Source organism: Typha latifolia, chromosome 1 (genome assembly GCF_019914945.1).
Source record: "Typha latifolia isolate L0001 chromosome 1, TyphaL0001v2, whole genome shotgun sequence".
Classification (NCBI taxonomy): domain Eukaryota; kingdom Viridiplantae; phylum Streptophyta; class Magnoliopsida; order Poales; family Typhaceae; genus Typha; species Typha latifolia.
The window spans coordinates 16,407,872-16,429,533 of NC_133086.1; the positions used below are offsets into that span (position 1 = coordinate 16,407,872).

General features: G+C 38.9%; 3 protein-coding genes across 3 annotated transcripts; 1 reads left to right on the forward strand and 2 right to left on the reverse strand.

Moving 5' to 3' along the window:
* Positions 1 to 5,671: 5,671 nt before the first annotated feature.
* Positions 5,672 to 8,073, reverse strand: LOC140793435 (probable receptor-like protein kinase At5g20050). The gene is made up of 2 exons (XM_073144954.1): positions 7,415 to 8,073; positions 5,672 to 6,377 (listed from the first exon to the last, which is right to left on the reverse strand). The coding sequence occupies exons 1-2, from the start codon at positions 8,071 to 8,073 to the stop codon at positions 5,672 to 5,674; spliced, it is 1,365 nt and encodes a 454-aa protein (XP_073001055.1).
* A 1,057-nt stretch (positions 8,074 to 9,130) lies between these two features.
* Positions 9,131 to 15,619, forward strand: LOC140802758 (protein arginine N-methyltransferase PRMT10). The gene is made up of 9 exons (XM_073158354.1): positions 9,131 to 9,433; positions 9,519 to 9,711; positions 9,809 to 9,914; positions 11,320 to 11,509; positions 12,979 to 13,164; positions 13,249 to 13,332; positions 14,646 to 14,851; positions 15,301 to 15,316; positions 15,402 to 15,619. The coding sequence occupies exons 1-7, from the start codon at positions 9,242 to 9,244 to the stop codon at positions 14,820 to 14,822; spliced, it is 1,128 nt and encodes a 375-aa protein (XP_073014455.1). The 5' UTR covers positions 9,131 to 9,241; the 3' UTR covers positions 14,823 to 14,851; positions 15,301 to 15,316; positions 15,402 to 15,619.
* A 1,020-nt stretch (positions 15,620 to 16,639) lies between these two features.
* LOC140784926 (GTP-binding nuclear protein Ran1B-like) lies at positions 16,640 to 20,605 on the reverse strand. Its single transcript, XM_073132561.1, has 8 exons — positions 20,445 to 20,605; positions 20,271 to 20,340; positions 20,102 to 20,158; positions 19,896 to 20,013; positions 17,933 to 18,022; positions 17,662 to 17,841; positions 17,481 to 17,558; positions 16,640 to 16,949 (listed from the first exon to the last, which is right to left on the reverse strand). The coding sequence occupies exons 1-8, from the start codon at positions 20,445 to 20,447 to the stop codon at positions 16,880 to 16,882; spliced, it is 666 nt and encodes a 221-aa protein (XP_072988662.1). The 5' UTR covers positions 20,448 to 20,605; the 3' UTR covers positions 16,640 to 16,879.
* Positions 20,606 to 21,662: the final 1,057 nt, after the last annotated feature.

Consider the following 21,662-nt stretch of genomic DNA (forward strand, 5'->3'; position numbering starts at 1 on the left):
ACTACTTTATACTGTAACAATAATCATCATTTTCTTTACAACTTGCCTGATATGAAGGAAGTACTGAAAGGTTTAGGGGTATCAAACTAGTTTGTTGACTCGTGAGCCGCTCGAGGTCACCTTGATATTGAATCAGGAAAGATCAAGCTTGAATTTTGGATTCCTTATTTAATCAAGCCGATGCCAAGCTGACCTTGGCTCACTCAAGCACGGCTTGATTTTGCTCAATTTAAATATTATATATCGATCATTTCATAGACTTAAAAAACTATATATGGTTCTGATGGTACATCACATCTCTTTAATATTAGGTCGTGAATTTGACTTCTCTTAGAGCACCTCCAACCGATGGCTCTATATTTGGAGTCCAAAGTAGCCTGTCAAGCCAAGAAGCTGTGTAGCTCTCAAACTATCTTCGATCGTGGCCAACCAAGCATGCAAGCAACCTTGCCCATATCAACTACAACCCTCTCGATTGAAATGATTTGGCCGAGGTACTCCACTGAGCACTCTCTCCATAGGCACTTGCTCTACTTCACTTTCATGAAATACTTGACTAATAGGTTAAGCACGACGCGCAAGTGCTCTATGTGGTCCGACCAGGTCCTTTTGTACACAAGAATGCCATCAAAGAACACTAACATATACCACTGGAGGAGTGATCAGAATATATCATTCATTAGGCCTTGGAATATAACCGGTTGATTTGTCAACCCGAATAGCATGACTCGAAACTCGTAGTGTGTATCATGAGTCTAAAATGCTGTCTTATGAACATCGTCCACCCAAACTCGAATCTAATGGTACCCTGTGTAGAGGTCTAGCTTATTATAGTAGGGTGCCCTTGTTAGTTCATCCAGTAGCTACTCAATAATCAGTATGGGTTACTAGTCTTTGACGGTGATAACATTTAGTATATGGTAGTCCACACATAAATGCCAACTCTCCTTCATCCTCATCAGCAGTACCGATGAAAAATATGCCCTCCAACTCGGCTGGATGATGCCTTGCTCCAACATCTCGATGACGAGCCTCAAGATCTCCTCCTTTTGCACATGTGAGTACCGGTAGAGTTAAACTTTGATCGTTTCAGCCCTTGTCATAATCTCAATCCAGTGGTTGACATGCCTAGTAGGGGGTAGCCCCTTCGGGGCCTCAAACAGTCAAGAAAAGTTAGTCAATAACTGAACCAAATCAGCAGGTTTACCTAAGCTTGGAGTGGGCTCAGGTACAATCAAGGCCAATTGTAGGAAGTAGAAGATATCTACAATGCTAGATACACCAATCAGTGGTTGCATCCTCATCGAGGCCCTCGTCCACGACCTCTACCATATCCTCGACGGTCACATCTCCTCCATCACCTCCTTGCCTCCATCATCATGGCATCTATTAGCATCACACTCTCAGTGGCTCTAGCGCAACGGTGGCCCATAGTGAATCTTTTGTCTCATCGAAAGCACAACCCCTTAGCTGACGGCTCCTCCACTTGCGCTGATGTGAGAGTGCGAACTATTAGTCATCCCCTCCTCCCCCAAGTCTCACGACTGGTCTAGGTGTTGTCCTCATGCTAAAAAGGGGAGGAGTAGCCCTCGAAGCAGCTATTGGCCCACAAGTCGCACCCAGTGCACGTGGGGTAATCCTGCTATCCCGACTAGTCCATGAAGGTCTCAAAGCTTCCTCAAGGTTGCATGCTTTTACACTATCCTAGTGGTGTCCTCAAAGGCTTCGCTCAAGGTCCAAGGCTATAAGGAAAGGACATCATCCTTAACCTCCTCGCACTGCCCTGAGATGAATGTACTAGTCAGCAGCTGCTATGACCAAAGTGGTCGGGATCGGCTTCTCACGCGCTCAAATTTTCCTTGGTATCTAGCCACAGATGTTCGTTGAACCAATTTGGAGAGGTTAGCGTGATAGTTCTCGAAGTCGGAGGTACCAAATCGCCTCGAAAGTTCCTCGGTGAACTCGATCCACAACCCGAACAGCTGGTGGGCACTTAACAACTAGTACCAATAGATGGCAACTTTTTATAAATGGAAGCTCGCCAACAACATCTTGACATCTTCTATTGTGCCTTAGTACTCAAAGAATTGCTCAATTCGAAAAATCTAATCTAACAATTTATCTTCTTGGAACTTTAGAAAGTTGAGTCGTAGTGTGCTCGCAAATGCTATTATCGTGATTTGGATCATACGTCATTTCACAACTGGCCATGGATGGATGGAGAAGTTGCATGCTCTAGTCACACCACCTTCAATCATCTCTACCCCGTTGTAACTCAAAGTCCTCTTGGTTCAACGATGGGGTAGCGACAACTTCATCCCTTCCTTGGTTCTAGCCAGGTATGTAGTCCATTCCCTCTGTATTCGATCCATAGGGAGCTTGAGGATGGACCCTAGAATTTGGTGGTGGTGGTGGTGGAGGGCCCCTCGGCCTCACGGCAGCAACCTAAGCAAATATGGAAGGTGGTGGTTGGCTAGTTACTATTTGCAGTTCTATTGCGTGTCCTCACTCGCAAGGTGGCCCATGGGTGGGCTTATTATATTCCAATCCTATGGAAACTATGAAAGAGGGCCTTAGCCCTATGGGCTGTGGACGGCTCCCCATGTTTGATGGCTGGCCAAGACGGGGTTAGCTTCAATGAGAAGCTGACCAGTCTAAACTGGTGTAGCTTTAGCCCTGTAGGTCTGCCAGCTCCCCTGCTTGTTTCCCCTCCTCCAGGCCGTAAGGGGGTGGTTGTTGAGTTTGTAAGCCAGGTGGGTGAGGAAGAAAGGGGCTAGTTGAGGGAGGAGCAACCTAGACTGCTATTGGGAACATCGATGGGTCTGGCGGCCAACGCTAGTCCTACAAGTGTCCACCGAGCCCATCAATTTCATATCTTACCTTATTCCTCTTATCTCTTGTTGGGATCTTTCCTGTAGTTCTAATAACCTCTAGAGAAGGAGGGTGGTGAGAGGCTCTTACTATGGAGCTCCTCGTATCGACGGCATGCTCGGCAAGCTCGAGAAGGACTCGGCCTTCACTGGAATAGCAACACCGATTGGGAGTTCTCCCTCAGATAGTGTCTTTGTCGCATCCCTTTTATTCGTCACCAATCTTATGGTAGTCATGGTCTAAGGAAGGGCTAAGCTTTGATTCCATTGTTGTGGCGGTTAGTGGAGATGGATGGATAGGGCTCGGTGTAGGGGAGGCTTGCGATTGAAGTTGGTGGATTGAAGCTTGGAAATGGAAGGCTGGTTTCAAGGTGAGGTCGGTGGAAGGATGCTAGAGTTGAGGAGGGTTGGAGGCATTGGGGTGGTGTTTTAGGCCTGTGGTAGTGAGAGGAGGTTGTGGGCTGTAGTGGAAGGCTGTGGGGGAACGAGGGAATAGCTGCAGCTTCAATGAGGAGGCTGTAACTTAGGCTAGGGATGAGTTGGGTTAGAAGCTAAGTGAGGTACTAGGAGTGACATGGGAGAAAGCTAGAGAGTATGGAGGAAGAAGTATTGGAGAGGAGGGAAGAGTTTCGCCGAGGCGGGGAAAGAGGTGTAGTTGGTATGCTCGGTTTATGTGCATTGTCGATTGCTAGAGGAGGGGGGAGAGAGAGAGAGAGGGAAATTAGGACAGTTTTCTTTTCCCTTCACTTGGGTGCTCACCACATCTCATATAGTGGCTACTCATGGCTCAAGTGACTTCTCATCCAAGTAAAGCTAAAATACACTAGACTCAATCCAACCTACTAACACTAAGTGGTGAAATATAGACTAAGTGTAGGAATAGAAATAGACTCAACGACTAAACCAACTAGACCCCTCCCAAGCTGGGCCATAACAGAAGTATATGACGAGTTAATAAAGCCCTAGCTTTTAGGTGTATATTGGGATCTAGATTAAATGCCACATCAGCATACTAGAGTGATATCCGATAGAGTTGTGTCATGTATTTGATATTTAGATGTATATATTGCATCTACACATAACATTTGCATATCAAAGTTTATAATAAAAGTTGTTCATTATTAGGTACCTAACCTTGTATTGACAGTCTTTGAAACAATTTTTCTATTGTGCTACTAAACTAAAACACACACACACACACACATTTGTTCCTTCTGTATATATTCTGTAGAAGTGTAGACTAGTATATCATAGTACTGATCACTTATATTAACCTACTCTATTATACCATGGAAATGGAGTTAAGGGGCCTTTAGATTGTCTTTTCCTCTGGTCCATTTACAGTACCTCATTAATTTGTTCTGATTTCGTAATATAGAATTTTGGTGACATACCAGGACTGATAATATTTTAGGTGCATTGTCTTATTTACAAAATCAGTCCTAGATTCGTGTGACCATGTGAATGAATGATTGTGATTAACCCCACATGATGGGAACATAAATTTTGGAGAATTCAAGGTGACAATTTTTTCAAATTCTTTCCAAGCTTATTTTCTAAAGTTACATTCTTTTCCATTTTCTGCAGTAACTGGCCAAAATTTCCACAAATATTTATCAAGGGAGAATTTGTTGGTGGATCTGATATTGTCCTTAATATTCATCTTTGTGGATAATGCCATGATCTTGTGTTTCCTTTTTATCAACCTAAATATTTTAGTTTTGCTTTCTTTTCAGAAGGGCGAACTTAAGGATTTGCTCACAGTCACAGACATAACACGTGCATGACTGAAACAGTAAGGATAGTTTCAATGACATTTCTCTTGTCTTATAGATCAAGTTGGCAGACATTAGTGCTGTTTCTCCATCATCCACCATCAAATTAAGCTCAAGAACGTCAGGCACTTAGAGATGTTTTGGCCAGAGCTGTTAGTATGTGAAGAGTAGTATATTCTTGTCAATAGGAAACAAGTGAACACGTTTTGTTTTGCATGGCAAAATAAAATGGACAGTGCAATGAGGATAGTTGATGCCTGTAAGTTGCTTTCTGTAACTTTCTTGAGCTTCAAGTTCTGTAATAATAGCATTTCGGGTTTCTCTTTTTCCGTGTCGATTGAATCATGGTAATGTTTTACCAAGACCTACAAACGTGATGATGATAAGTTAGGTTATGAGCTTAATTTTAAGTAATTCATTAGGCATGCTGTAAACTATCATAAGGTTATTGCACAACAGCACAAGCTTTTCTATAGATAGTGAGAGTGCACCAATGCATTAGACTGTTCAAACTAATCAGCCAAGTTGCCCTCCCTTCTCTGGAGGCTAGAAACCTTCAATTTGTCAATAGAAGTACGATCATGGCCATGGCCACAATTGACTTGTTAATTAGACTTGAGACTATACAACCTCTCTTATTTGTTTCATTTTCTTCTATCTCCATGACCAAAGTCGTCTTGAGTGAAATATACCTGTAAATGCCAGCCATAAGTATCAAGGAGAGATCTATTTTAGTGTAAACATCTACTACCAAACTTCTTCAGGAAAAGACTACTCCTTAACACCTCTTTTCTTTTATCGCTCTTACCACTTCTCTCTGCTTTCATATGACTGGAAGATAGTAAGCACTGTAAACTTATGCATGATTTCCACCACCACCGGTTAAAAGGAGTAGACTCAAACACCTTCCACCATTGTAAACTTCAACAAATTTAGTAAGAACAAATCCAACAAACCAGCACACAATCACACTGTCAGTTCCAACTTCTACCCTCTCCTTGTCTTCAGCACCAAAGCCGGCCGCTGCTACCGGCCGGATATCGTAGACATCGCAAACGTGTAGCCCGACGACAATACCGCTGGCAACTTTGCCGGCGAGCCGCCACGATGCACTCCAAACGGGCCATCGTCACCATCTGTTTGATCAATTATAAGCAAGTCCAGAAGAGTCATCTCGGGCTTTGGCGGCGCGTCGACGGCCATCCGCCCCTCGAGCATGTCGACGACTCTCGCCATGCTCGGCCTCAAGCTAGCATTCTCTTGAATACACCACATAGCCACAAAAGCAATACTCCTCAGTTGCTTCTCTTCCACGGTGCCTTCTGTCATCAACCTCTCATCCACCACCTCCATAACCCTCCCTTCCTTCACCTTATCCGCCATGATTCTTGGAAGATAAGACCACTCACCATTTCCTATCAAACAAAAGCTACGACGACCAGCGACTAACTCGAACAAGACCATTCCATAGCTATATATGTCGGACTTCTCCGTTACACCAACACCTAATAGCCATTCCGGCGCCAAGTAGCCTTTGGTTCCCCTTACAGTCGTGATCACTCTACTCTCGTCCCTCTTCATCAACTTTGACAACCCGAAGTCCGATACTACGGCGCGGAAGCCCTCGTCGAGTAGTATGTTCTCCGGCTTGACGTCGAGGTGGAGCACCCTTGAACGGCAGTCATGGTGCAAATATGCAAGAGCTTTGGCTACGTCTATGGCAACTTGATACCTGTTTAGAATATCAAAGATTGGGGAATTCTATAATTTATACCTTTAGCACTCTACCATATGAGTAGTTAGTGGTTACAAGGTGACCATTTTGCTTTTATTATCTCAAAAATACCTCTAAGTCATGTAGAAAGATAAGCAGAAATGTAATACTGTCCCTTTTGAACTAATACTGATATGATTCAAATTCCAAAATTCTTATACAATATAAGCCTCTTTGTTTTGGTCAAGAAAGATAAAATTGCAAGGGGACTAGTCTTGATATCAAAGGAGCAATTAGAAAGGTGATTTTTTTTTGAAAGGGACATAATCTGTTGGTTGTTGTTAGGTTAGAATTAATGATGGTGTTAACTATAATAAGAGCAAAAGATAGGAAATATTGAGTTTGAATTCTTCAGAAATTTACCATTTAATTCAATATCCATGTCTTTGGGCAATTAACTAATTCTGGGGAGCAATTTTATATGAATTTCCATTTTGATTTGTTTAAGTTCGAAATGGATTGTGCTAATTAGAAGATAATGGAATTGAAATCTACATAATATTATTGTTCTGAAGGAAGCAAAATTTCATTTTATTAGGTCTTACTTTCATGTTTTATGAATTTTGAGATTTGAAAAATTGGCTTAACTAGGAAATAAATTTCATCGACCTCAAAACTATCGAATTTAATTATACTTATTGAAATCTTTTCAAATCTACTGAACTCAATTGAAATAATGGTAGACTTGAAGAACTAGGGCCATGTTTGAATAGCGTGTATAAGTCTTAAATGCGAATAAGAAATTTATGTCTATTTTGGTTAGAAAATGGGTGTGATAATATTATCACAATCTCTCATCCATCTAAGTTATGCACCTTGACCATAATTATGCATATTTCTAGAGATAAAGTGGTGTCTGAGTATTATTTATTAATAAAAGAGAGTTAGCTATGCACCAGCCAAACGAACCCTGAATTCCAAATCAAATAAATCTACTTCACATAATTAACCTTTTATAGAAGAAGATAAGATAGAGATCGAGTTAAAGAATATACCTATGTCTCCATGACAAGCATCTGCTATCATCACCACTACCATCCGCAAATATCCATTTGTCCAACGACCCATTATGGATGTACTCATAAACAAGATAGTTCGGCCCCCCGGAGACGAGGCAGTAGCCGAGGAGCCGCACGAGGTTGATATGCTGCGCTCCGGCGATGGCGGCCACCTCGGTCCGGAACTCCTCCTCGCCGTGCTCGGCGCACTCGATGCACTTCACGGCCACCGGAGTCCCGTCGTCCAGTATCCCCTTAAACACCATCCCGGACGCACCGCGGCCGACCAAGGACTGGAAGCCGTCGGTGGCGGCGGCGAGGGCCTTGTACGAGAACTTCTCCGGCAGGCCGGCGACCTTTCGGAGGAAGCTATACTGGAAACGGAGCTGCATGGAGTCAAGAGATGAAACGGTACGTACTCTTGTCGTATTCGTGTCACGGAGTAACATCCACGCTATTAGAAAGATGATGGAGATGAAGACGATGGACGTAGATATGATGAAGAAAGTTTTAGATGGACCCAAGCACGAGAAGAGGATTACTAATAAGATGAAGAGGATGGTGAGAGATGAGATAGCTAAGATTTTGGTTGCTTTGGATTCTTCTATTAATGGAGGAGGGTCATCGAAGGAGGAAGATTGCTGTTCATTTCTCATGGTGAGTTTAAATTCTGTGTGTTCTTGGAGAGGAGGAGGAGGAGGAGGAGGAGGAGGAGGAGGAGTAGAGTCATATGATAGATGTTTTAGTTTCTAAAGACAAGAAGAGAAGAGAACTCCTCTTGCTGTTGTTGTATTTGACTTTTGGGATTTTGGAACTTTATTACAAAATGGTACGTTCTGTTGGCGATCCACGTGGTTTTAAGATTTTTAACAAGAGAAGACTTATTATGAGTTATTAAAAAGGATTTATTAATTATCGTATTTAGAGATGTTTGATTGGACTATTTCCAAGGATTAGTTGTGGACAGATGATAGATTCTCACATACATCATCTTAGTTTTATTTAAGGATAATTACATCTAGAGTCTCTAAACTGTTGCTCATTTATATATATATATATATTTTTCGTGACATACTAATTCTCCTAATTATATTAATTAATTCTACCAAATGCTCACTTCTGTTAGGATATTTTTTTTGGTAATACCTTTATTATAGAGAAAAGAAAAGGAGTAGAGTTTAGGATAAAATAATTATTTAATATTTTTCTATATGCGTACTAAAAAAAAAAAATTAAGAGGGTAGATATGAAAATAAGTAAGTCTTTTTGGCGTTCTCTCTTTAATTAGCTAAAGAATATGATATGGATGTTTGAATAAGAGAAGGATTGAAGCTCAACTTGGTTTCTTAACATATAATAAATATTTATTATATGCTTATTTTAGAAAGATGATAGTGTCACTTCTAAAACAGGGTGTTAATGGTACTTTTTTTTTAATTTAAGGAAAATTAAACCAGTATTAAATGTAAAATAAAACAATGGCATTTTGGTCGGGAGAAAAGAATCAATTAAATTTTCTTAGAAAGAAAAATAAGACTTAGATAGTTTTGAAAAATAGAATAATAGTGATTTTAAATTAATTTTAATTGCATCGCTTTCCAATCACCATCTTCTCTTGAGTCCTCGAACTAATATACCGTTCGATTCAGATCAGACGGTGAAAGAAAAACCCAGTAGACTCGAATCAATTCCCAATTCGCGCCCCGCCCCCAACGAAGCCCTAAAGTAGTAACAAAACCCCTTCTACATCACCTCCTTCCTCTTTCCCTCCGCACCTCCCCACTTCTCCCTCTTCTTCTTCCTCCTCCTCCACCTTCGTCTTCCATGGGGAGCAGAGGGAACGGCAACGCCACTGGCCCCGGCGGCGGACCCGCCGTTGACAAGGGTGTCGACTTCGCCAACTACTTCTGCACATACGCCTACCTCTACCACCAGAAGGAGATGCTCTCCGACCGCGTCCGCATGGACGCTTACTACAACGCCGTGTTCCAGAACAAGCACCATTTCCGTGACAAGGTCCAACTTTTATCTCTTCATCCTCCTAAGAGTCCTGATTTTAAGCGGGATTTATGGTTTAATTTTGTTGGGTTTGTGGGAAAAGGTTGTGTTAGATGTGGGGACGGGTAGCGGCATTCTCGCGATTTGGTCTGCACAAGCTGGTGCGAAGAAGGTGTACGCCGTCGAAGCTACCAAGATGGCGGAACACGCCCGCGAGCTCGTTAAGGGGAACAGTGTTGAAGATGTTGTTGAAGTCATTGAGGGCTCGATTGAGGACATCACCTTGCCTGAGAAAGGCTAGTGTAGACATGTATTAACTTATGGGTACCTTTATTTTTGCGTTTGAAAGATGAGATTTTCATTTGTTGATTGGGGCTTTGCTTTTGTTTGCAGTTGACGTTATAATCTCAGAATGGATGGGATATTTTCTTTTAAGAGAGTCGATGTTTGATTCGGTGATATGTGCACGAGATCGCTGGTTGAAGCCAAATGGCGTAATGTAAGTCAGTTGATGTTTTCTACTTTCTTTTGGTTAATTGCATTTAGATTTATTTTATAGTTTGATGTCTGCATTTATATGCCTTTTGGTCAGGTGTAAATTTGTAATTTTCTTTTTGTAAGAAACTTAACGAATGGCTTATCTTGTATCCCTAGCAATGGTTGGTAAACCTGGAAATAGTATACTAGAGCGTCAATAATTAATATGCCCCTATGTCGGCTAAGCCTTATGCATGGTGGCAATGAACTGCATTTTACAACGTTTGTGTTGCTTTATTAACTCAACATAGTTTGCCCACTCAGCTGAAAAAGTTAGACTCTCTTTCTCTCTCTCTCTCTCTCTCTCTCTCTCTCTCTCTGCTTTGTTCCCCTCTAATTTTCCTTTGAAACAGAGGCTATCAACTCAGCATGTTTATTGAGGATAAGTTCTTTGTGTTGTACTAGTTCATTGGCACATAATGTGCCGTTCAATATCACAATTGTTGATCACTTGAGCACTTAGTCAATCATAAATTCAATAGAATGTGAATTTATCCGATGGTCGGCATGGATCTGATTCACTTGCCCTTTTTTCATGTTATTAAAATTTTGAGCTAGCTTAAGCTTCAGCTATTAGTGGCAGGTTGCCCTGCCCAGATGGAAAACTGTAACCAGATTTGCATGCACCTCAAGTCTGATAATGTGATTGAGAATTGCTGATATACAGTTTTGTTGTTAGTAATCCACTTCAATCATGCAAGTTCATAGTAGGAGAGATGCCAACGATTAGCATGAGTGTTACGTCACCTGCTATGCTTATGTTCATGGTTTGAAGTTTTGTCCTAAATGAAGACTTTTTGCCCAAACTTTGCATTTCAATCCTATCCGATATGAAACTCTCCCCTGAAAGTAGCATCCAACCAGAAGAAACATAATAATTTTTTTTAATGTATGATTTAAATTTATGCTAGATATGACTTGAATCCAATTTATATCTGACTCAATATCAAACCCCAATCGTTAAATATTATTAGATTTTGTGTGATGCATTAAAAATAAAATAAGATAAAATAAAATAAAGAAGACTATTTATCAAAAGAAGTCTGAAACTGATACAACAATACTAGAATCGAAACCAACCGAAATTGACTGAAACGTTTTGTTTTTTAACTAAGTTGAAACCCAAGCCGAGACTTCGAACTATGCTTATGTTCCATTGTTCTTAAAGTTGTTGTTAATTAGGTTTTGGGGACATTTTAGTTTTACGTCCTTGAGGTTGAAGTATCTTTGCATGTGTCTTCACACTTTCTCTCCTAAGTTCTAGTTCGGATATGCTTTTCCTGCTTTGCTAGATGAAAAATTGGTTGTTTACCTCATAGCAATCTCAAGCTAGTAGACATGTAACTGACAGACATTTGGTTTTGCAGGTATCCTAGTCATGCTCGCATGTGGGTAGCACCTATCAGAACTGGTTTAGGTGATCAGAAAATGGATGATTTTGAACATGCAATGAGTGATTGGTACAACTTTATTGATGAGACTGAATCTCACTATGGGGTCAATATGAATGTGCTGACAAAGGCCTATCGTGAAGAACATGAGAAATACTATTTGAAGGTATGCAGGAAGTTTATTTAGGAATTACAAATACATATGTGTTCTTGAATAATGCTTTGATAGCTGTTGTGATCTATGTGCAAAATTATTGTGTAACAGCTTTATTTCCTGAAAGGCTATACTGTAACCTACACTATCAATGTTTTTCTTCATGTTTTAGTAAAATTATCTCTCAATATCCCCAGAGAATGACTGAATTATTGTTCTACTAATGATCAGATTAGAGCTGTCAAAAAAGCTTGTGGGCTCGTGAGGTTTGTTGGCTCGGCTTGTTAAGGGCCCAGCTCGATATATATATATAAGGTTTAGAACCGCTGGATCTTAGATTCAACAATTGGTATGATTTCTATAAATAAAAAAAACCTAATCCAACTCCATCTCCCCAAACCCATCGGTGCTATCTCTCTACACCCCAAATCGTCTCCACCGAAACCCAAAAACCCCAAACCCTCTTCACTACCTCATAGGTCACCAATCACCACCGAAACTCATCTTCACGCTCAAGCGTCTTCACCGGGCGTCCTCACCGGAGCCGCACCGAGTGTCCTCATTGAAGCTGTGGCGGGACATTATCAGTGCAGTCGAGGATGTTGGTTTTGAGAGCTCTGCTCCGGCCACGACGGAAGTTTTGTGGGAGCGCGGCACAATTCTCCCCGCCACCGGCGAGGGCTTCTTTCGACGAGGCCGCAGTGACAATGCTGATGCCCTCTCCCTACCCCGCCGCCTTATCGATGCCCAGCCCTAAATCCTCCTTGGTGAGTCGAGCTGCCGAGTCTCATCAAGCTAGAGATGAGCCGAGATGAACCGAGCTAAGATTTTCCACCTCTTGAGCCGAGCCAACTTGGGCCCAACTCACTCAAGCTTGGCTCATTTACACCCCTAGATTAGATGTTCGAGGATGGTCTAAGAAAAGCAAGAATGTCATTTTATTACTCAAATTTCTGCATATAAGCTGAAGCAATAAGTACTTTTACTAGTCCATATGTCTATAACAGTACTCACCTTTACTGACTATAACAGTACTCAATACCTTTACTGATGAAAAATTCATATTATATATATCTGTATATAAAATAAAATGTGAATATGTATATCCACCCAAATGATTGGTATTTTTTTTTGTATGCTTGGAATCTTTTCTTTCTATAGTTTATGACTTCCTTTGGATATCACTTCATTCCTTTTATTCTTTCTGTGGTATCAAATAGTTACTGGTGAAAAGATCAGCATACATTCTGAACTTTTTGGTATTTGTTTAGAATAAAATGTCAGGAATACTTTCCCTTGTCTATTGTTAAACTTCTTTGATAATGTGGCTCTCTAGTCTCTAGTTCCTTTTGTTTTATAGGCTAGAGAATTAACATTTCTTTTTGAGATTTATCCTTCAATTCATGGTATATGAACTTGTAAACGTGGTTTACGGATATCATTTCCCCCTGTGCTCCTTCCATGTAATTGCTTTTTTGCAGACATCATTGTGGAGTAACCTTCATCCAGATCAGGTGATAGGGACTGCTGCTATCATAAAAGAAATTGATTGTTTGACAGCCACAGTAGAGGAAATCCGTAATGTTGCTGCACAATTTACTATACCGATCAATATGGACCGGACGAGACTCTCTGGATATGCTGGGTGGTTTGATGTTCATTTTCGAGTATGTTTGTCCTGTTAAGTTTATGGAGGACTATTTTGTGAAACGATTAGTTGCATTTACTCATATGTTTGTTGTTTGTTCTAGGGTAGCACACATAACCTGGCGATACAAGAAATAGAATTGACTACTGCTCCCAGTACCAATGGTGGTACTCATTGGGGACAACAGGTGATTTTCTTAGTGTATAGTATTGCTTGTTGTTGTTTGGCGTTGCTTAGGCTGTTGGCACCCTTTTTGTTGTCACTTGGACATGGAAGTAGACTTTTATTTAAGTATCATGTTTCCATATAACAGTAATCCACTGTGATCTTCCTCTTCATTGCAACTTTAAGTTTCTACAATTATTTTTCCATCTTCTTGAAGAAAACTAATGGAAGTCAAGCAATAAATGGCCTTGAGCATACAGTGCATCACTTCTAAGATGAATGTTTCATTTGGGCACTGAACTTTTTTTTCTTCCTTTTTATAGTTGTCAATAGTTATTTTACCTCATTAATACAAGAACACCTTAGTTTGACAGTATGGCTTGCCATCATGCACCTTGTAATGGCAGGCAGTCGCTGGAACAACCTCTTAATCTATGAGGGTAGCTTGTCTATTCATCTTTCCCTCCCTACGCACTACATTGTTGGGAGTCTTGTGCACTATGGCATCTTTCTTGTTTACTCGATCCACTATCAAATTGATCAGTTAGTATACTGGTACACTAGAATAGATGTTTCAAGTACTAGATAATGATGTTTGAGTAGCAATCTCTGGTTTACAATCTGAAGGATAAAAACATGCTAGTTTTGGAGCATGAATCTTATTTCTTTAGATAGAGCTGCTACCAGATGGAGTTTTTCTATTAGTGGTCTAGGTCCAAATTTATAAGAAGCTCATTAGAGTTTGTTCTACAAGAATATAGTGAGGCCAGAACATGTTTATAAGCTGGATGTTTTATTTACAAAGATTATCAACAGGGAGACTGTGAGTAACATTCCAGAGCTGATCCTACAGTATTAATATTATAAGGAATAGAAGCACGTGCATTGCATGTGCCATACTCTAGTCATTTACAATGATAACCAAAAGAGGCATACCTTGTGGACATAATTATTGTCATAAGGTATATTCAGTATTAGATTTGAAGACTATCTACGTGCCACAAGTTGTAGCTAAACTATTTTGTTCTTTTTTCTTTTTTTGAAATTTGTAGCTATGTTCTATAAGAACATAACGTGTTAAAAAAAGTTCATTTTGGAGGAATTAATTGTGTTGAAGTTTCCAAGTGAAAGTATCAATATTTTTCAGGTTTGGTTTGCAAAGCACTACATTCTTGCAATATTATTGCAAGAGGAAGTGTTGATATTCATATAGTAATACCCATGTCCTACTATGAAATCCTGAGTTTGCTAGAGTTCCATGGAAGAGTTATCGGTGATAAATTTACTTGTAAAATGCAGCATAAGTCCATTAACATTCTACAACATTTTGAGCAGGTTTTCATGCTGCATCCCCCTTTTAGAGTTAATGAAGGGGATAAAGTTATGATCTCTTTCACGATGAGTCGCTCTAAAGAAAATCATCGTCTGATGGATGTGGAGTTCACCTGTGAATTACAGCAGTCATCTGGCAAGCGGCTTCCACCTGTCACATCCAAGATCTCTATAGAGTAGGAAAAGTTAGTTTCATTGCAGTAAGACAGGTATGTTTCAGTATATTTACTTTTCACCCTTTCACGACGAATCACTGGTCCTTGAATTTAGTAACTGAAGAATCTCTTTCTCAATAGAAACTCGGAACTTCCATTTTTTATTTTTTGGACTTCCTGTTGTCTTCATGAAATGACTTCATTGTGAAGCTAGAAAGTTGTTGTCTTTAGATTTATGCATTATCACATGAGATAACATGATATTATTTATTCCATACTGAGTAACTTGAGAATCTTTTCCATCACTGTTTCTTTTCTCTTTGTCACCTTTTTCTGGGAATGCCAAAATGCAATGTTAAGCCTACTTTAGAATGTTTTTTTTCTCCATTATTGGCATGCTTTCATCAACTTCCAATTTTCTCTTTCAAATATATTCTGCAATCAAAATTTTCACTTAGACGACAAATTTGTGTAACATGGTTTGTTTGTTGGTTGTGCAACAGGGATCTTGGATTCCAGGTAATCCACCCCCAACCAGAAAAGTGTATTTGTCTATTAGTGTGCACTATGTCTTCTATTGAAACTATTTCATCTCAACATTTAGGCATCGGTGATCCCTTCCAGTTCCAGTTTTGCTATTTTGTTCTCTTTTTGCTGTATTTTACCACCCCTTGAGGTGCTCGGAAATTTGCTCCTACTGTGAGTTTTATGTATTCTTAAGATGGCTTAGCCTGGGAAATTGTTGATGATTCTTGATGTTGCAATGCACACAATTTCAACTAATATTCAGGGCTGTCAAAATAATGAGTTCTGCTCGACCAATCCTCGACTTGTATCTGAAATGGGTCAAGCTTGATAAACCCAACCTGTTCGATCAGGATAATAATAATAATAATAATAATAATAATAATAATAATAATAATAATAAAGATCTAATTTCGTTGTATGTTTGATTTGATTTTATAGCCGTAGACCCTTTAAGATTCTATTTAAGCTTGATTTAGATTTGAATTATGATTGAGTTGAAATATAGGTTATCGGCTCGAAATAGAATAGAAATAGGATTGAATTGGATCTAATTAATTCAAGCTTTGATTATTTGGGTTAGGTTTGAAACTTAATTTCAAGGCAAGCTTGAATGAAGCCTGGATTGATTAAGTACAACCCTATTCATATATTGGAATCTGCAGAAATCTAAATTTGTCGTATTCAAACCCTTGAACATTTTTCTGAAGCTTTTATATTCTTTTCCCTTTTTAATTTAAATCTATTTCTAAAATATCCTGGCCTTAAGGCTTATCAAACAATCAATACACCTAGCACCGATTTCTCAGAAACCGAAAAAAGAAAGAACAAAGAAGAGAATGAAATCCCCACTGTTTCACTGGAAATTGGTTAACCTATACTTATTCTGGACCTCATGTGACTAGAAAAATGAACTGTAATGGAGGAAAATTAAAAGATTAATGCCTGATTTCTGAGCACCGAATCCCTTTCACTGTCTAGTTATTGTTCCCTTTTTGTGTGGAGGTGGAATTTCAGACCATTATCGTTTAATAATGTGAAGAGATTATCTTGGAGTTAAATGGAGCAGAATATGCATCAAAGGTTATTACATTCTTCAAATGGGCTTTGAGCGATCTCATCTCCTTACAGAACTCTATCCCATAATTTCTTTCTGTTCGTCTCAACCAGGAGATGGTCATTCTCGGGACCCAGGGGGAAGTTACACAAGAAAGCAACACTCCAAACAGTTGTTGGAATATATGCATATAAATTAGGCTAACAAAAGATGAGAATATGATTTCATGACTAGCTAAATGCTAGATTTAGGGATGAGAATTTCAGCAATCTAATACTATTGACGCATTCTTAGCTTAGGAAGTGACATTACCATGACAAGAAAATTGAACGAAAACAAATTAAACGACAGAAGACAATCACATACAGCAGTCCCAAGTCGAAACTACTATTTGCTAACTGAGTACTCAGCACTGGGTAAGAGCTAAACAAGCAAAATGGAGAGAGATCGACAGTACTATTTTCCATTGAGCTTGAGATGACTCTTTAGACAATGCCTACTCAATCAAAGGCTTCATCATCATCATCTGGAAGAGGCTGTGCTGCCGCAGCTGCTATCTCAGCTTCGTACCTGGAGGAAAGAGTTCAATAATTTAGCTCAATTTTACTAAACAGAGCAAGAGAATTTGATGAAGGAAAAAGAGGAGGATTGAAATACACTTATATAACTAGAAGTGTGTGTGCATTGGAAGTTTCCTACGGAGTCCATTTCTTTTACTGTTTTCAGCTTAAAAAGTAAAACATTAAGGACGTGAAAATTTTCAATGATATCACAGATGTATCCCAAGTTCCCAACTAGCTATATAAAACTATTACCTCTTGATTGTCCAATGCCTCTATTATACGTACTGTTCACTAACCATATTACCACCTCATACCCGCTAGGATTTGGAGCATAAACCTATTACTCTATAGCAGAAATTCAGACCTTATTTGCAAATTATTTCAAAAATCTGACTGTTTGCTTCATTCATCCATTCCCAAAAGTTCAGAAATACTATCTTACTTCAATAGTATTTAATTATCATCCCTATCTTAGCTGTATATGTTAACTAATTAATATATATTTCTAGAAAAGCAGAGTCTAGTCTGTTTCACTTACTGTTGTTGTGCAGCAAGGTCAATATGGACCTCAGGAGGAGCAAGAGCTGGTGACTCAACAAAGTGAAGACTTGGATCCCTGCATAAGGAATATCATTGCTTACACCAAAGTTTCTAGCACTGGCAAGTTGCAACAAATTGAATATGTAAAATTAATTTAGAAAACTAATTTACTAAATTACCCTGCAAGCTTTCTGGCTAAATAGAGAAAGGGTTTCTCAAAATTGTAGTTGCTCTTGGCAGATATCTCATAGTACTGAAGATTCTTCTTCCTGTGAAATGTGACCATCTTCGCTTTTACCTGCCTGTTCTTCACATCAACTTTGTTTCCACATAAAACAATGGGAATATTCTCACAGACCCTGTCATTTTGAACCACATAAAAATATCACATATGAACAGGAAAGTGTGCTATTATGGAAAAATAAGAAAGAGAAGACAAACAAGACTGACCGACATAGATCTCTGTGCCATGTAGGAACATTTTTGTATGTAAGCCTTGCAGTAACATCAAACATGATAATTGCACATTGGCCATGGATGCTGGAAAAAGAGAAATTTAAGTTAGCATCATAGCATAAACATGCAGACAGAAGTAATGTTCCAGAAAAATGCAAGAGCAACCAAATGATGGAATATATTTACTAATTTATAAAACAAACAAAAGACAAAGTCCAGAAAGCATCCAGTTGTCCTTGACTTCAGAACGAATCTAAATCAGAACTCTCTGATCTTCAAACACCAGATATGGGATCTCTAATAAAGGAGCATAGAAATCATAAAACAAATACTGGTTGAAACCAAATAAAACATATATGACAAGACCAAGCAGATCATTGAGTGCCAAAATACATTAACTTCTGATGGCATAAGCAAGAAATGATTAATTAATTTTTTTTTAATAAGCAGTGTTTTATCTCATAAATGGAAGTAACAGATCTAGCACTGTGCAGTAGGGTCAAGAATGGAAACTGAGCACGCAAATACACCAGAAGTACTAATGGAACTCATGTTACAACTTACAAGCCAATCACATAAAAACATTGCCTAAAATTATATATAAGAGCTACTAGGCTGTCTATGATTCACTGTGAAGACAAAGAAAATGTGACTTTAAGAGCAGATCACCAAACATTGGTATGTGTATCACGTCAGAAAACACAGTTGGCCAAAGCAAAACTAAGAAGATTCCAAGTAAAAAAATGTACTATATGACTTGACATCTACCCAAAAATTCGCTTGAATCCTTATGAAATGTTAAGGGCCATTTGGCAAGTAAAATAATTAATCCTATTGGCTCTACTGACAAGGTAATGCATGATTACACTCAAATCCAGTGTGCTGTTCCAGCAATTTAGTTCAGTCATAGGGTCACTACCCACAGACCAAAGTATGTATAATATCACATTGCATAGCCTATTGCATTCTGAAATTAGTGGAGTTCTTAACCAAAATGCAGTACTGCACGTACTAGGAATAACTATAAGAAAGAAAAAAAGATGGTAAAATTGAATTAAAACCCTAGGATTTCCTCAAATCACTCTCCTGGAAAATGCAATCACAAGGGAAAAAAAACTAATGAACAGGAAGTTCCTGCAATCCTACTCTGGATACTGCGGATTAGAGATAAATAATTAGAGCAAAACAAGAACTTCTGTCCATCTTAAAGAAATGTACTTGTCAACATTAACCAAACAAAGTGGCTAATAAACTAAAATGAGTTCATAAAAAAATGTCAAAATCCACCTCTTTCTGTGAGATGGAATAATATAGGCTGCAAAACTGTCAGGACCGCACAGTATAAATAGATTTCTATACCAGGATTCCCTTTTCTAAACAGTTCTTTTGGCTGTTTATAGAATGAGCTACAAATTCAGCTCCAAAATGCTTCCATAGCAAATGAAATTAAAAGTTCAAAAAGATGGTAAAGATCACCATGACAATGCAAACTTCAGATATAACCCATTATACTTCAGCATAAAATAAATCTCAGTCAGCTGACAACACATGAATCAAGTGCATCAAATTATAATAATCCGCTGCTCGTGATCAACAGAACTTAGGCCGTTTATGCTCAATGATAAAAAGTGTAAATGCATTTCATCCACAACCTATCAGTGTAAAGGAGATAAGAGTAGCGTAGCAATCCCATTATAGGAGAACTGCTGTAACTTGAGATGTTCCTTTTGCTTCTGAGTTCCAAACCATACAAAGGACATTTAAGTAACTTAACGTAATTCTTTTTCATTCCAAAAAACCGAGCTAAGCTTATAAGATTGAGCAACTAAGCCCAAAACGAAAAGAATAAGATCCACCCAAGGTAACGTTTTTAAATGAAATTACGACACTTCTAGCCCTCCAACTTATCATGAAAAAGATAAACTTTTAGGCAACAAGAAAAAGAAAATATGCTCACTAGTATCCATCACGAAGCCCCCCAAACTTCTCCTGCCCAGCGGTATCCCAGCAGTAGAAGCGGATTTTCCCACAGTTTGTGTGGAAATCCAACGGATGCACTTCAACACCAATAGTAGCTGCCACATTCAAATAAACAAGTAAAAATCAAAACACCCATAAGTAACAAGACATAGCTCGACATCAAGGAACGGATCAGATTCTTACGTTCGTACTTCTTCTCGAACTCTCCCGTAAGATGCCTCTTGACGAATGTGGTCTTCCCTGTACGAAACACACAACACATCATGAAATCAACACAAACCCTAACCCTAGAAATATATCTGAAACCCTACAAAGTCGCCAATTTGAATAATAAGGAGTCAAATGGAGTCACCTGTCCCACCATCCCCAACGATCACGAGCTTAAAGCTAGGGTAATCCACGGTCTGCTGGTTGGGGAGAGCCTGGAGCACGGATCATAAGGCAGCAAGAAGATATCAGAGACCAACACCAAAACCCTAAGCCCAGAGATTTCTACGAAACTGAGATCAAGAGGAAGGAAACTTACCATCGCTGTCTCTCTTCTTCGATTCGATTCGATTCGATTCGATTCAGGAATCCAAGGGTTTTGAAATGGAGGCGAGGCGAGGCGAGAAGGTTTCGGGGTAAAATATTTATAGGTGGGGTTTTGGGCTTCGATCCCACGCGATGTGTCCTTAGCTTAAGCTTGACGCGATCGTCTCAACCGTTGGATTTAGGCCCCCCGTTTCGGCGTTGCTTCAACCGGAGCGGTACACGTGGATCCTGGGACCCACTACACATAATTGGGCTTCTCTCCCGGGCCCTTTTATCTCGCCAGCCCAAGCATTTAAAATGACTCTTAGGCTTAGCACAGTCGAGAACCTATAATAGAGCAGTCGATTTGGGGACTAAGTATTTCTCGCTTCACTTTGAATTTGATTGTATCCTCTATAGTTTATATTGACTCCCTAAGAGTTTTTTCTCCTAACCATTTTACTTAAATTATAGCTAACTTAGCAGCTCCTTTTTAGTAAATAATTTCTTCCCTATTAATCGAGAATTATTCGAGCAAGTCCGAAATATTCAAAAAAGGAAAAATATTCGTTCTATTTTTTCTTAAATTGGGCCATTTGCACTATTTTTTTTAGATTTTATTTTATAATAATAGCATTAGACCCCAACAGCAAGATTAAACACCTGAAAGTTAAAAACTGAATGCATTCATTTTCAACGTAGATGACCAATTTTAATGAATGGTTTTTTTTTTCTTCTTTAGCAAATGAATTTATAGAAGAAAATGCAATTAATCCCTCATTGTTAGGCCTAATTTTATAGTGTCTTCGTGAGCTTTTATTTATTATTATACTTATCATTTGTAGTTCTACCCTGCCAAATCATTAATTTTTCCATCAAAATTAAAAGTGAAAATAATTTTCTGGTTTAAATTATTAAACTAGTCTTTTATATTATCCCTAGTTTGAACTTTTGTGATGTACAAACTATAAAAGCGAGAAAGATAGAGATTAAATAAAGAAAGATAAGACAAAAAACAAAAAAGATTTTCACAAACAAATCCTTTTCTAATTAGTTGATACAAAATAAAAGTGCATTTTAGTCATTATATATATATATATATATCTTCTGTGAGATTTTCTTGACAAAATAAATGCACTATGATGATAATGATGTATTGATGCAGGAGAACATACTGAAGATCTCTTCATAGTGTCACATTTTCTCCGTAGGATGTTTTGAATGGTGGTTG